This window comes from Ursus arctos, unplaced genomic scaffold (assembly GCF_023065955.2).
Source record: "Ursus arctos isolate Adak ecotype North America unplaced genomic scaffold, UrsArc2.0 scaffold_6, whole genome shotgun sequence".
NCBI classification, from domain to species: Eukaryota; Metazoa; Chordata; class Mammalia; order Carnivora; family Ursidae; genus Ursus; species Ursus arctos.
Window position 1 is genome coordinate 54,202,040 of NW_026623078.1, and position 13,256 is coordinate 54,215,295.

The 13,256-nt window shown below is 44.1% G+C and overlaps 1 protein-coding gene and 1 pseudogene across 1 annotated transcript; one reads left to right on the plus strand and one right to left on the minus strand.

The window, feature by feature from the left end:
• Positions 1–1,475: 1,475 nt before the first annotated feature.
• LOC113252639 (60S ribosomal protein L29-like) lies at positions 1,476–2,015 on the minus strand (annotated as a pseudogene).
• A 543-nt stretch (positions 2,016–2,558) lies between these two features.
• On the plus strand, positions 2,559–13,256 carry CTHRC1 (collagen triple helix repeat containing 1). The gene is made up of 4 exons (XM_026495595.4): positions 2,559–2,859; positions 7,461–7,682; positions 9,491–9,707; positions 12,715–13,256. The coding sequence occupies exons 1-4, from the start codon at positions 2,707–2,709 to the stop codon at positions 12,855–12,857; spliced, it is 735 nt and encodes a 244-aa protein (XP_026351380.1). The 5' UTR covers positions 2,559–2,706; the 3' UTR covers positions 12,858–13,256.

Here is a 13,256-nt window from a genome sequence, read left to right on the forward strand (position 1 = left end):
GCGATTGGATACTCTCTGGGGAGCCCTCCCCTCCTCTCCTCTCCAGCCTGTAGATTGTTGCCACCGCAGCGGTTTGGCACATAAAGGCACCAGCTGGGACCTTGTTCAGCTTTACACAGGGCTGTTTCATGGGTGAGTGACCTGTGCAGCTATGCTTAAAAGAACCCCACGCTTGGTGTATAGTTCTGTTAACACTGTCTTGAAATTCTTAATAATTTCTTTTAACAAAGGACCCTGCATTTTCATTTTGCACTGAGCCCTGCAAATTATGTAGCCAGTCCTGGCTTTAGAACCCATTGGATTTTTGCTTCTTCTGATAAACAGAAATAAAATTTAGTTGCAGTTGAGCAGTGGCTCAGGGGTGAGCATTCCTCCAAATCCCCTGACATGCTCCCCTGTCAGACTGTTCCTTTTCTCTAATATCCATCAGTTGGGTCTACTATAACTCTCAGGAAACTGGATGGGTCTCTAAAGAGAACTTGGCTGAGATGGACTTGACCTCAGCAGCATTGCCATTCTGTCAACAACCTCCACGTTGTTACAGGTGTGGCAAAACATCTCTCCTGCCAGATTCCAGCCAGTGGTGTATAAAGGACCCTACCTTGTGGGTGGCCTGGGTCTCCTGAGGATATTTTTTTTCCAGAATGGACAGAGGGGGACAAAGGGGGTTAGAAAAAGATAATATTAGTCAGAAGTCAAGAATGATTACTCAACAGTGAATTTCTACCATTGATTGTTGCTTAATCTCCCTGAACCTCAGTTTCCTTATCTGTGAATGGGGCAAATGAGGAGGTATCAACCCCCATAGGACTCCCCAGAAGACAGAGAGGATATATAAAAGACTTTGTGTGGTTCCTGGTGCTTAGTGAGTGTTGGCACTTATGAAACATCAGTTCTTTTTAAATTTTTAATGTATCTTTTTAAAATGTTTATTGAAGTATAATTAACATGCAATGTTATATTAGTTTCAGGTGCACAACATACTGATTCAACAACTCTATACATTACTCAGTGCTCACCACAGTAAGTGTAATCACAATCTGTCACCATACAAGGTTATTACAATAGTATCAACTACAGCGGCACCTGGGTGGCTTGGTCGTTAAGCGTCTGCCTTTGGCTCAGGTCAGGATCCCAGCATTCTGGGATCAAGCCCCGCATTGGGCTCCCCGCTCAGTGGCAAGCCCACTGAGCTTCTCGCTCTCCCACTCCCCCTGCTTGTGTTCCCTCTCTCGCTGCCTCTCTGTCAAATAAATAAGTAAATAAAATCTTTAAAAAAAAATAGTATTGACTATATTTCCTATGCTGTACTTTTCATCTCCTTGACTCATTTTATAATTGGAAGTTTCTTTTTTATCTTTCTTTCTTTTTTTTTTTTTCCTGCCGCAGGTTTGTTTGTACAAATAGCACAGGAGGACACGAGCCCCACGCAGATGGAAGCCCAGGGGTCACACCAGTCCTTCCGTCCTCACGCCGGCAGACAGAAGCATCTACGCTGGAGCCTTTGTGGGGGCCTGGGCACCTTTGGGAGCCTGAGCTGCAGCCGGAGCCGGAGTCGCAGCCGCAGCCTGGCCTTGGTTTGAGCCTTGGCCTTGGACTTCGGCGGCAGAGCCTGAGACCCTTGGCATTGCGGGCACGAGCACGTTTCCCAAGCTTGGGGTGAGCGATGTAGGCAAGTCGATTGAGCTTGCGGCTGCCGCCCTTTGGGATCTTGGGCTTGACCTCCTAGGGCTTGACGAGGGCCTTGACAGCCTCGGCGCGTGCACTCGTGGCCTTGGCGTTGTTGGCCTGCATCCTTTTCAGGCCCTTCTTGTTGTGCTTCTTCGCAAAGCGCATGTTCCTCAGGAACTTGGGGTCTACCCCCTTAAGAGATTCGTATCTTTGTGACCGGGGTTTCTTGATGCCATTTCTGTGCCATTTCCGTGACTGGTTGTGTGTGGTGTGGTTCTTGGACTTGGCCATGTCTGCACCGAAGACCGCGGCTCCCGAAGCGCCTCGGACCGGAAGAGAAAGAGCAAGAGCTATAACTGGAAGTTTCTGTCTCCTAATCCCCTTTACTTATTTCACCCATCCCCCCACCCACCTCCCCTTTGGCAACCACCAGTTCTCTGTATTTAAGAGTTTGCTTTTTGGTTTATTTAACATCGATTCTTAATCATGTGGGTCATGGGCCCCTGGGAGAACCCTATGATACCTATGGTTCCTCCCCTACCCCTGTTTCGCCCCCAAATGTCATCTGGGACAAAGAGCTTGCCTACAGTGACAGCTCGACAACCCCTGAAGGTGGTTCCTGGACCCGGGTGAGGGCACGTGCCTCTCAATGTTCACTTAGGCGCCGCTATCTCCACTTCCGCCTGGAAGCCTCCACCTGCGGCCTCCCACGGCCGCCCCCCCCTGCCCTCCCAGCCCCCCGACTCCGCACGCGGCTTCTCCGCAAGGGTCTCCGCGGCAGTGCCGGAGGGGGCGGGCCCGGCTGTCGGCCCGCCCAGTGTCGGGCTCGGGGTGGGGGCTCCCGCCTATTACAGGATGGAAACTACGCTGTCCAGTGGGGCGGGAGGGAGGGAGGGAGGCGCGCGGGTGAAAGAGGCATTGATGCAGCCTGTGGCGGCCTCGGAACGCGGCGGGGCCAGACTCTGATCACGTCCCGGCTCCGCGTCTCCTCCTGCTCCTCCTCCCGCTCCGCGCGTCCCGGGGCCGCCGCGCACCATGCGCCCCCACGGCCCCGCCGCCGCCGTCCCGCAGCGGCTCCTCGGCCTCCTGCTGCTCTTGCTGCTGCAGCTGCGGGCGCCGTCGAGCGCCTCCGAGACCCCCAAGGGGAAGCAAAAGGCGCTGCTGCGGCAGAGGGAGGTGGTGGACCTGGTGAGTCCGGCGGCGGGGACAGAGCCGCGCGCCGCACGGGGAGGACGTGAGTCCGGCTGGCGGGGTGAGGGGTGGTCTGTACAGCTGCGTCTGTGGGTCATGCGTGCGCCTGGGTGTCCCGCTTTGTCTGAGTCCACGTGTAAGGTAGGACCTGGGCAATGCGAGCGGTGAGGACGTGGAACTCTTACGGGAGACGCAAATGCTGGAGCGGAGATGCGACGGTCGGATGGGACCCCCCAAAATACAGGGAGTCGCCCAATAATTTCTGGCCTCTGAGGGTCGCCAGCCCCCCCCCCCCCAACAGCCCCGGAGGACGGAGAGGGTTAGGTCGGCAATGAGAGTAGAATGGGAAGCTCGAGTAGGTTGGAAGGTGAGCCTGGGAGCTGTCTGGGACACCCCGGCCTCGCTGCTCCCCTGGGTGGGCCTGGGCCAGAGCCCTGCGACGTGTCCTGTGTTGGGGCTGGTGGCCACGTCTGCCTGCAGGAGAGAATAACAACCCTCACAAAGTATCCGTCCAACTCTTTGTAACTTGAAGACTATGAGTCATGTTGGGTCATCTTCCTAGGAAGTGTGGGCTGCAATTTACTTTGTTGGACGACCACAGCTCAGGACAGGAATGGTTCAGAGGGATTAAGGCCAGAAAGGGAAAATGAAGGGACCCCGAAGTAACCCTCCGAGGACCCATTTCATTGTTCTGTTTATAGAGAGATGGGCAGTCAGCCCTTCCAGATACCCTCGGTCCTCAGCCTGTGGCCACCAAGCAGGAGCATCACAGCAGAGCAAAGGGAGAAGACAGTTCTCAGAAGAGCCAATAAATAGCCCAAGTGCTTTCCGAGGGGCTAATCTATGGGAAGGTCTGTGTGCTTAAAGCTCTTTCCTTCCAGAAGTCAACAAACCCAGTGGAGGGCAGAGCAGTCCTCTGCCCTGTGTCAAGAGCTGTCCTTTCACACCATATTCACTACCATATTCCTTGGCACATAATAAACTTCGGTCTTTAGGCCAATCTTATTTGCAGACAAATAGGGTTTATAGGCATTGCAGAACCTAAGGGGGGGGCATTGTTTTGATTTAAAAAAAAAAAAAACTGTCTCGAGTTTGTTAAGCTGCCATTATAAACTGAGCTAATAAACCAAACTCCCTGGCAGCTAGTTCTATGCCAGATTCAAAAGCTCTGGAAAAAAATTCCTGCCATTGCACACTGCACTTTTGGTAATGTGCTATGTAATTTTGTTCCACAAAGCAGACAATGTGTTCAGGGCTCCAGTTCTATTTTAAGTGTCTAAATTGTCTAAAACTGTACCAAATGGCTGGGGTTCATGTGCAGTTTGCATTTTTATGAATTTGTAATTATGATACACAAAATACCCCTTTTCTCCAGAAAGCTAGCAATTTTTTCTTTTCCTCCACGGATTTACAGTACCTGCGGTTTCCCACAACGCTTGCCCGGCTTGGAAAAGCTTATTGTGCAGCCAAGCTCAGGTGCATCCTGTAGATTGGATTTGGTTTTGCTGGAGAAAAAAAAAATGTTTATGTGGTCATTGAGAAGGTTTCAACAGATTCTATCAAGAAACTTCTTTGTACAGGAGCTTTCAAAGCGTTCCTTTCAAGCTTCCAGCAAGCTCTGCCCCCTGGTGGCCGGTGGAAGAAATAGAGGTTCATTCTACGGACATTGATAGAACTGCCCCGCCTAGTACTAAACCTGTGCTGGGTTAGCATTTTTAAAGTGAAGGAAGACAGACGTAATACCCGTGGAACCAAATTCAATAAAATCGTGTGGTCACTGAAATGCAGCTTTTAGATAAAAAGCTGAATAAACATTCTCAGCCTTGGCACTACTGACATTTGAGGCAAGATAATTCTTCGTTGTGGGGACTGTCCTGCTCATTGTAGGATATTTAGCAGCACCTGTGGTCCCTATTCCCATTAGATGCCAGGGGCACCCTCCCCTCCCAAGTTGTGACAATCAGACGTTTGCTAAGTATACCCTGGGGGACAAAATCGTCCCTGATTGAGAACTACTGATATATAGGAAAATAAAACTTTGTGTATCATCTTGCCTCAAGGAGAGTAACAGTGAAAAAAAAAATCGGAAGAAGTCTTATTGTTTCTCTCTTCCCACTTGAAATTTATGTCTAAACATGTATCTGCTAGTGAAAGTGAATGAGATTACTAAAATGAAAGTCTCACATAAACCAAACTGCTTTAGAATATTTTATACTTTAGCATGTCTTCAAATTTTGTTAAATACATTTGCAATTTTGTTAAATACTTTTCTTGCTATTTCTTTGGTAATAAATAAATGGAGCCTTTTCTTTCTTTCTTTTTTTTTTAAAGATTTTATTTATTTATTTGACAGAGATAGAGACAGCCAGCGAGAGAGGGAACACAAGCAGGGGGAGTTGGAGAGGGAGAAGCAGGCTCCCAGCAGAGGAGCCTGACGAGGGGCTCGATCCCAGGACTCCAGGATCATGCCCTGAGCCGAAGGCAGACGCTTAACAACTGAGCCACCCAGGCGCCCCAAATGGTGCCTTTTCTTATATCAGGAAAATGACAGTGGCCAAAGTCATGACAAAAATCATTTATCAAAACGCAGATGAAATTAGTGATAGGAGAAGAAACTGATTGGGAAACATTATATCTATGAGGATCCTTCCTAGGCAGTGGCATTACTGGATTTTATAATATGACCATGTCTAAGTCCAGAAGTTATTTTAATGTACAAGGAGTCTTCGTTTCTTTTTTGTTCTCACTAGACAGTGTCGTTAAACAGAATGATAGTACAATTTACATCAATACGGGAATGTTAAAGTAAAAATTTAAGTGGTTTGCATTTGGGGTTGGGGGGTCCTAATAAATGGGCCAATTCCTGAATAGACAGGGGAATTAGATGGAGATAAAATATTACCTATACCCCTTACCCAACTATATTGGTGGGGGGGGGCTTATGTGTGTGTGCTGGCTGACAGGTTCGCTAATGCTGTCTTTCCCGGGTCTAGACCCTGGTAAGGTCCACCCATGGGAGTAGACACACTTGCCCAGTGTCACTGCCTCACATGGTCTTGGGGGAACAGTAAGACTCATCATGGCTGACATACGCAGTGCTCACTGTGTGCCCCGCACTGCTCTAAGCGCAGCTTGATATGTGCTCTCACTTAAATCTCACATGAACCCTACAAGGTAAGAATCTTTATTATTTTCCCTCTTTTACAGGTAAGGAAACAGGCACTGAAATGTTGAGTAAGTTGCCATATCTCACATAGCTAATAAGCAGTAGAGCCAGGATTAAAATCCAGAAACTCCATGCTTTTCATTTCTACCTGGTACTCTTGCTGCCTGCCCACCAAGAAAACCAGAAAGAAATCTGGCACTTGAGAGGTTTGATTGATTACTGCCACCCTGTTGAAGGCCAGTGGTCACCTGTGACCAGGTCATTCGCTCCTGAGGGGAAGTGAGGTTGGAGGCCAGAAGTTTTTTTTTTTTTTTTTTTTTTTTTTTTAAGATTTTATTTATTTATTCGACAGAGATAAAGACAGCCAGCGAGAGAGGGAACACAGCAGGGGGAGTGGGAGAGGAAGAAGCAGGCTCATAGCAGAAGAGCCTGATGTGGGGCTCGATCCCATAACGCCAGGATCACGCCCTGAGCCGAAGGCAGACGCTTAACCATTGTGCCACCCAGGCGCCCCATGGAGGCCAGAAGTTTTACCTTGATGACACTTCCTTCACATAAAAATAGAAGCAGGAGATGTGCAATCCAATTCAAAGATACTGCTGGTGTAAGATCATTATTAATTAAGATTTTCTGATAATTATATCCCTAGGAGTATGTCTTAGGGAAATAATTCAAAAGATGAAAAAAGCTGTATGGGTGAAGATTTTCATTACAATAATACTAATGATAGAAAAAAAAAGAAATAACCTAAGTATCCCAAAATAGTGCAATGTTTGCATAAAATGTTAAAAGTATCATTCTGATACTTTACAGCCCTTTACAACATAAAAGGCTAGAAGAAAAAAACAATATATCTAATTATGTTCACCCTGGAATACAGCAATTTAAAAATTATGTATGCTTTTAATAAGCAGTAGGAAAAAAAGCAGGCAAATGAAAACATTTTGTCTTCCTTGATTTCTGTGTGGGGGGGGGGCAGTCTATGCAGTAAGAACGGGAAAGAAATCTCAATATTTTAGAAATAACTTTAAAATCAATTCTCTACAGTAATGCATCTAGAACACGAGCAAGTGGTATAAAGGGATTCTTGACTCCAATAAATGAATGCAATTCTAGGGGCCCCTGGGTGGCTCGCTTGGTTAAAGGACCAACCCTTGGTTTTGGCTCATGTCATGATCTCAGGGTCCTGGGATCGAGCCCCGTGTTGAGTCCCAGTAGACCCCGTTGAGCCCCAAGTGGAGCTCTGCATTGGGTTCCACATCAGCGGGAAGTCTGCTTGTCTCCTCTCTCTGCCCCTCCCCCTGCTCTCTCTCTCTCTCACTCTGTCTCTAAAATAAACAAAATAAATCTTTAAAAAAATGCATGCTAATCAGAATGAGTCTTTGAATCTTGAGTGGTGAGGGTTTGTCCCCTTTTCCTTTTTCTGCTCTAGTATAATGGAATGTGCTTGCAAGGACCTGCAGGGGTGCCTGGGCGAGATGGAAGCCCTGGGGCCAATGGCATTCCTGGTACCCCTGGGATCCCAGGTCGGGATGGATTCAAAGGAGAAAAGGGGGAATGCTTGAGGGAAAGCTTTGAGGAGTCCTGGACACCCAACTACAAGCAGTGTTCATGGAGTTCGCTCAATTACGGCATAGATCTCGGAAAAATTGCGGTAAGTAAAGTCGGAATTATTTTAAAGTTGAAGCAGAACTTACGAGTTTTCATAGTTGAGCGTGAATTTACTATTTGATTTTATTTTTGCTGAAATTGTACTTTTTACAAAATTAGGGAGTAGGAATCCTGTGGCTAAGTTAGAATTAATGAATAAAAAGAATAACATTTCAGAGTTAATTTTATAAAGGTATTTCTAAGACAAATACATCACCATGTTATTTTAATCCTAATAATATCTAAAATAACTTCTTTTTTAAAAACATAAACAAAAAGGGAGAGCATAAGTATTTGTGTTGGACAGTAAGCAACTTTCCAATCTTGTTCAAAAGTGAACTTAAATTTAAGTTAGTATAAGAAATTCTGCTGTGGCTCCAGACACAAGGATAGGAAGAAATTTCCAAGAAACTCACCATGTGATAGGAATTATCTCCAAGTGGGAAGTCCATTGGTATTTGTCCTTATTCTGGCTAGCAGGTGTGGCTTAAAGTTGCTAAGCTTAAGGGAAGTGCAATGGACCAGAGATGTACCGCAGTGAGGATTTAAAATTTTTCTGCAACATTTAGGGGGAAAAAGTACTCAAAAAAGTTGTCTAGCAATGCATTTTGATTCACGATTCAGTCATTTTAATTAGTGTTTGCTTCAAAAGTAACTGGCCAGGCGACTGGGATGGCCCAGAGTTGAAGAAGCTGGTGCTATTCGTAAGCCTTTCTTCTCTTGTCGGCCAACTCTGTACATGGTTCCGTGTCTGTATTATTATTATTCAACAGTATGAGGGATAACCTTGATATTCACCACTCCTACCACCTGGCAAATGCAAGAGAAGAGATTTTACTTTCACAAAACTCTGAGATGCTCATCTCTTGACGGTCTGCTCGATTATCTATAAAAATGTTTCAGACTGTCTTGATTTGACTTTTGTGTACCAGAATTTCCATAGAGCTTCCAGAGTTTTGGTGACTGTGACCATTTTTATTTTCCTATGGGACGTCTTAGAAAGCATTGTATTAAGATGTGTTAAAATGTTGCCTGCTTCTTTAAACACCTGACAGTGATAGACTGGTTACTTATTTATAGTTCATCAAAAGTTGCTGAGTTCTCTCTCAAACTATCGCTGTGGGCTCTGAATTATTAATATGTTTTTAAGTTTCTTTTAGGAGCAGTCAGAATGAGTTTGGGAGCTTTCTGAAAGTAAAAGATAGTAGACCATGAACCAGGAGAGAGACAAATTTTGCAAAGAGCAATTAGAGAAAAAAACAAAACAAAACAGGGCCTTCTAATTGTGTCATTATCGGTAAAGGCTAAAACCTCCACCTGGGCTTTACCCCGATACTGTTTACTGTTACAAAGAAACCGGTCAAGAATAAACACACAGAGACAGTGCTGGTCTAGAATATACGCCCCATGAGGGCAGACATTCGGTTTCATACAGTTGCTGTTGTAACTGTGGCATCCAGCACATAGGGCTTAGGAAATATTTTTGGAATGAAAAAAGAAAAGTAAATATAGAGATCGGTTTGGCTTTAAATACTGAAGACCAGCTGTTTTGAGTAAAACTAAAAGATACCTTCAATGGTGTGAAGAATTCTGAGAATGCCATCATTTGATTTTCTTAGAGTTCCTCCTATCAGAGTCTCTGCTCTGCCTTGCAGAGACTCTCTCTCCTTCTGTAAAAGTTAACCTTTTGAAAAGTTAAGCCTTAAGTTTGAGGAAAAGGAAAGTTGAGTAACATTCACACGACAACTCGAAAGCATCTTTTAAATGAAAATTGAAGATGCTAAGTGGCCCCTCTTTCTGTGTTTGCCATAGGAGTGCACATTTACCAAGATGCGCTCGAACAGCGCTCTGAGAGTTCTGTTCAGTGGCTCACTTCGGTTAAAATGCAGAAACGCGTGCTGTCAGCGTTGGTATTTCACGTTCAATGGAGCTGAATGTTCAGGACCTCTTCCCATTGAAGCCATCATTTATTTGGACCAAGGAAGCCCGGAACTCAATTCCACCATTAATATTCACCGCACTTCTTCTGGTACGTAGAATAGTGACTGCGGGATGTGCCTGACGGCTTCAGAGACCAGAGCTTGGTTGTGAACCCACTCTCATGTTGGCTCACCAGCCTGGGATAAAGAGACCTATAGCAAGTTTCCAGCACCTAACTCTTCATCCTGGTGGCATTTCAGAATTCCCTGAGATGGATCTTTGAAATAATACGCAGATGCCTGGGCTCCATCTCTGACCAACTGAGTCAGAATCTCTGGGGATAAGACTGTGTTTTTTAGAAGATCCCCAAGATTGAAAATCACAGAGTTAGATGAAATGGAAAAACAGCCCATAATGCCACAGAGCAGTGGTTTTCAACCCTGGCTATACATTAGGCTCACCTAGGGAACTTAAAAAAATCTCCGTCCCTGGGTACCGCCCTTCCAGGGAGTCTGACTTAATGGCTCTGGAAGCAGCCAAGGTACTGGGATTTCAGAATTGCTTCCAGCTAGTCTCATGCTCAGCCAAGGTTGAGATCCGCTTGATAAGGAGATTATTTCTCTGCCTTGTCCTTTGAAAGGATAGACATTGTCTGCTGAATTTGTAAAAGAGAACATTTCTATAGTGCATTGTTTCTGCCTAGTATAAAAGACATTCATTTAAACCAGTGTTTAAGAAAAAAAATTATTACTTTGTTCTATTCTATTTTAAGGTTCATTAAAGAAACTTTGGAAGATACCCCAAAAATAGAAGGGGGGTGTCTGTTAATGTCATCACCCAGACACACCCCTATCGATATTTGGCTGCCGCCCATTTTGGTTTCTTAGGTTGCAATGGGATAGCACACCATGGCAGGCCACGCTGGGAGAATCACAAGATGTATATATCACTAGCTTCATTCCCCGGACGTCTTGCAGGGGTTTCTCACTAACCTTGAACTTACAAATGGCAGAGAGAAGAGAAGAGATCCGTCCACCGTTAATCAGAGGAAATTCTATTTCAGCATGCTTTGGGCATCCAAGTCAGATACTGAAGCCAAAAATTAACATAGCACATTTATTCCTGAGAAGTCAAGGGCATCCCTTCCGCATCCTTCCTCAAATCCCCACACTATCCTTGAGATATAAAGAAGATATTTTAACCCCCTCTCTTGGCACATAAAGAAGGTCCAGGGAAATAAAGTGTCTTATGCAGGACAGTAGAATCAGTGTTCAGGAGAGCAGAAACTAGCTCCTTGCCTGCCTTCTTGTCTCCCCAACCCTTTCTTTGATCACGTTAAAAAGCCTCATTACTGAGTTCTTAGATCCGAAAAGCAGTCTCTGCAATAAGAAAATATAGCTATAAAATAAAAATTCAGTTAGGAAGTGATATACTATATACTATATAGTATGTATGTGGTATATGTAATTAGTATAAGCAACTTACTTTCTATCTTATTACCTTTAAGGTCTTTATGCCAATGTCTTGCTACAACATAAGACCTCGGGCCAGGGAACTGTGAGCTATACATGTATCTGCTTTATAAATTACTTAACATAGCAGTTCCTAACCATGGTGTGGAAACTTATTTGGTGTGATCACTTGGGTGGAATATCAGAAGTAATTTGTTATTTATAACAGTTTTTGTATTAAGATGATAGAAGGTTACCTCTGTAATAAAATCACTTTCCCTTGCACACTGATACTCTTTCTTGAGAGAAAGGAGACACTTACACTTAGCACATCAAGGATGACTTTAAAGCCTTGGATATGCCCATGGGAGTTTGAAAAACATTTGAATGTCACCTTCTTACCTGGGGTCTAGAAAACCCTAATCCAACATATTTTAGGTGCTTAATCAGTGGCAATATTACCTTATCACAGCAAAAATGTTCATTCATTCAAAAAACATTATTTCATGGATTTAAGACCATGAAGTGACCATTTGACTCACCTCATGTGAGACGGATGCTAGACCCAAATTTGTCTTATGTCCTGTAGTGTGAGGTGAACAAGCTTCTAGGCCATGATGTGCAGAACTTGGGAGAACATGAGTATTTCTGGGCATTTTCACCCAGCATGGCACTAGATTAAATGGGATCGTGGCCACACTGTTTCGTTCTCCCAGCTTTGAAAGGAGCCTGAACCACAGTCAAATCCTTGGATTCTGAGGGACTTACCTGAGATTCATTGATGTGTCAGCTGAAGGAAGAGGATTGCTTCAAGCCCAAATCCCTGAGGCTCAGCTAGAATGTACTAAGCTACCAAATGGGAAACCTGACCCGTCACATGATGGCATCCCTACACTACTTATATGTCAGGACTCATTTTCTGAAAGAATCTGGCAACCTCTGGTCCTTTTCCCCCCTTGCACAGACACTATCTTTTTGTCTGTTAAAATGACCATTGGGGGAATTTTTTTTTTAAATATAGAAGGACCTTGGTAAGATGGAATGCACATTGTCTATTAGTATGCGGAAGTCCAGAGACCCTGAGAAAAGTTGCATATTTATAAAGCATAAGAACACAGACGGAAAGCAAGGTTGTTCGTCCACTGTGAGGAAATTCCATGTAAAATGGGATTCCCAGATTGAAGGACTGGTATAATGATTATGCTAGAATTTCTTTTAGTGTTACAAAAGTCCTCCTATGCATCAAGTGTACAGGTAAGTGTGGGGAAAGACCTGCATATCAAATCAAAGTCTTGGCTTTCAAAAGTGTGGGTTTCCTTTGTTTAGTCAAATAAATTGCTTTTTTGTTTTCAGTCACCTAAACGGTAACTTTCGGTAACTGAACAGATTCTGGTTTGATGGCTGAAACCTGTAAGAAAACCGCCTCTTCAGCTTATATCATCAGATGGATAGGTATACGTTTTAAAAAAATATTTATGTGGTAAGAAAAAGAGAATTTACCTTTATGAAGTCCTTATTAAGTATTAGAATTTTAATTTAATTAGAATTTTAATTCACTGTGCATTCAACAGATTTGTTACCCACCTTGCTCAAGTAATAACATTTAGGTGAAGATTTTTGCTTTTTATTCTAAAGAAAGGTGTAACTTCCGTCTCTCTTCTGCAGTGGAAGGGCTTTGTGAAGGAATTGGAGCCGGATTGGTGGATGTCGCCATCTGGGTTGGGACTTGCTCGGATTACCCGAAAGGAGACGCCTCTACTGGGTGGAATTCAGTGTCTCGCATCATTATTGAAGAGCTGCCAAAATAAACCCTTTAATTTTTGCTCCCTACCTCTTTTTTATTAAACCTTCGAAGGGTACATTTTAGTGGCATTTTAATATAATTTTTATGTAGACATCTGAATAAAAAACAAAGTTAAACGTGTTTCAGACCAAAGTGTGATTTCACACTGTTTGAAAAGCCAGTATTATTCATTTTCCTTCAATCAAAAATGGTTTCAGGATTTTGTAGTTGATTAGAAATACCTTCCTCATATTCCCCATTCCCTGAACCTATAATTTGGAATGTCATTGTGGTCCTGAACTTTTCCTATTCTCTTAGGATAGCACTTTTTAAAACAGAAAGGCTGCCATGCCGGTCTTTGTACAAGTTGTAAATGTTCAGAATTGTTTTATATCTGTGAAATAAAACTTATTTCAAACAACTT